The sequence below is a fragment of the Ictalurus punctatus genome, chromosome 27 (assembly GCF_001660625.3).
Source record: "Ictalurus punctatus breed USDA103 chromosome 27, Coco_2.0, whole genome shotgun sequence".
Lineage (NCBI taxonomy): Eukaryota > Metazoa > Chordata > Actinopteri > Siluriformes > Ictaluridae > Ictalurus > Ictalurus punctatus.
The window spans coordinates 4652501-4655000 of NC_030442.2; the positions used below are offsets into that span (position 1 = coordinate 4652501).

Here is a 2500-nt window from a genome sequence, read left to right on the forward strand (position 1 = left end):
TCCCGAGGTGTCTCACCCTCCCCTATGTAAACAGTGTAATGAGTTATCCCGAGGTGTCTCACCCTCCCCTATGTAAACAGAGTAATGAATTATCCAGAGGTGTCTCACCCTCCCCTATGTAAACAGGGTAATGAGTTATCCCGAGGTGTCTCACCCTCCCCTATGTAAACAGAGTAATGAATTATCCAGAGGTGTCTCACCCTCCCCTATGTAAACAGGGTAATGAGTTATCCCGAGGTGTCTCACCCTCCCCTATGTAAACAGTGTAATGATTTATCCCGAGGTGTCTCACCCTCCCCTATGTAAACAGAGTAATGAGTTATCCCGAGGTGTCTCACCCTCCCCTATGTAAACAGAGTAATGAGTTATCCCGAGGTGTCTCACCCTCCCCTATGTAAACAGAGTAATGAGTTATCCCGAGGTGTCTCACCCTCCCCTATGTAAACAGGGTAATGAGTTATCCCGAGGTGTCTCACCCTCCCCTATGTAAACAGAGTAATGAGTTATCCCGAGGTGTCTCACCCTCCCCTATGTAAACAGGGTAATGAGTTATCCCGAGGTGTCTCACCCTCCCCTATGTAAACAGGGTAATGAGTTATCCCGAGGTGTCTCACCCTCCCCTATGTAAACAGGGTAATGAGTTATCCCGAGGTGTCTCACCCTCCCCTATGTAAACAGTGTAATGAGTTATCCCGAGGTGTCTCACCCTCCCCTATGTAAACAGGGTAATGAGTTATCCCGAGGTGTCTCACCCTCCCCTATGTAAACAGAGTAATGAGTTATCCCGAGGTGTCTCACCCTCCCCTATGTAAACAGGGTAATGAGTTATCCCGAGGTGTCTCACCCTCCCCTATGTAAACAGGGTAATGAGTTATCCCGAGGTGTCTCACCCTCCCCTATGTAAACAGAGTAATGAATTATCCAGAGGTGTCTCACCCTCCCCTATGTAAACAGGGTAATGAGTTATCCCGAGGTGTCTCACCCTCCCCTATGTAAACAGAGTAATGAATTATCCAGAGGTGTCTCACCCTCCCCTATGTAAACAGGGTAATGAGTTATCCCGAGGTGTCTCACCCTCCCCTATGTAAACAGTGTAATGATTTATCCCGAGGTGTCTCACCCTCCCCTATGTAAACAGAGTAATGAGTTATCCCGAGGTGTCTCACCCTCCCCTATGTAAACAGAGTAATGAGTTATCCCGAGGTGTCTCACCCTCCCCTATGTAAACAGAGTAATGAGTTATCCCGAGGTGTCTCACCCTCCCCTATGTAAACAGGGTAATGAGTTATCCCGAGGTGTCTCACCCTCCCCTATGTAAACAGAGTAATGAGTTATCCCGAGGTGTCTCACCCTCCCCTATGTAAACAGGGTAATGAGTTATCCCGAGGTGTCTCACCCTCCCCTATGTAAACAGGGTAATGAGTTATCCCGAGGTGTCTCACCCTCCCCTATGTAAACAGGGTAATGAGTTATCCCGAGGTGTCTCACCCTCCCCTATGTAAACAGTGTAATGAGTTATCCCGAGGTGTCTCACCCTCCCCTATGTAAACAGGGTAATGAGTTATCCCGAGGTGTCTCACCCTCCCCTATGTAAACAGAGTAATGAGTTATCCCGAGGTGTCTCACCCTCCCCTATGTAAACAGAGTAATGAGTTATCCCGAGGTGTCTCACCCTCCCCTATGTAAACAGTGTAATGATTTATCCCGAGGTGTCTCACCCTCCCCTATGTAAACAGAGTAATGAGTTATCCCGAGGTGTCTCACCCTCCCCTATGTAAACAGGGTAATGAGTTATCCCGAGGTGTCTCACCCTCCCCTATGTAAACAGGGTAATGAGTTATCCCGAGGTGTCTCACCCTCCCCTATGTAAACAGAGTAATGAGTTATCCCGAGGTGTCTCACCCTCCCCTATGTAAACAGGGTAATGAGTTATCCCGAGGTGTCTCACCCTCCCCTATGTAAACAGGGTAATGAGTTATCCCGAGGTGTCTCACCCTCCCCTATGTAAACAGAGTAATGAGTTATCCCGAGGTGTCTCACCCTCCTGTTGTTTATATCGGTGAAACACCAGCACACTGGAGGCTCTCTGCACAGGCAGCTGGAGTGTGACGGCGCGCTGTCGGCCGTATTTGTGCACGCGGAACACGCGGTGATTCAGCGCCGTGGCGTACACGTAATCCTCGAACACATCGATACGGAACGGCTGAGACACGCCTGCAGGAAGATCACGCCTAATCACACAGCTGCCCGAAACACACACACTTTACTGCTGCACATTAGTTATTTATATTTATTAATCACTGCTTCTGTCTGTGCTCCTACATGGCCCAGCTCTGCTTCTGTCTCGCTGTCTGTCTAACTGCTCTTCAGCCTATCTGTCTTCCTGTCTGTCTGCATATCTGTGCAACTGTCTGTCTTCCTGTCTGTCTTTAGTTATATTTAACTAATCACTGCTGCTCTATCTGTACTTCACTCTTGCGTGGTCTTTCCATCTGTCTCT

At 48.6% G+C, this 2500-nt stretch overlaps 1 protein-coding gene across 1 annotated transcript in view; it reads right to left on the reverse strand.

The window, feature by feature from the left end:
• Positions 1-2500, reverse strand: part of LOC108259480 (low-density lipoprotein receptor-related protein 1B) — a 217853-nt gene that overhangs the window by 15840 nt on the left and 199513 nt on the right. The window contains exon 81 of the mRNA XM_053676680.1: positions 2041-2214. Coding sequence (XP_053532655.1) covers positions 2041-2214 — 174 coding nt within the window. The remainder of the gene's footprint in view (positions 1-2040; positions 2215-2500) is intronic.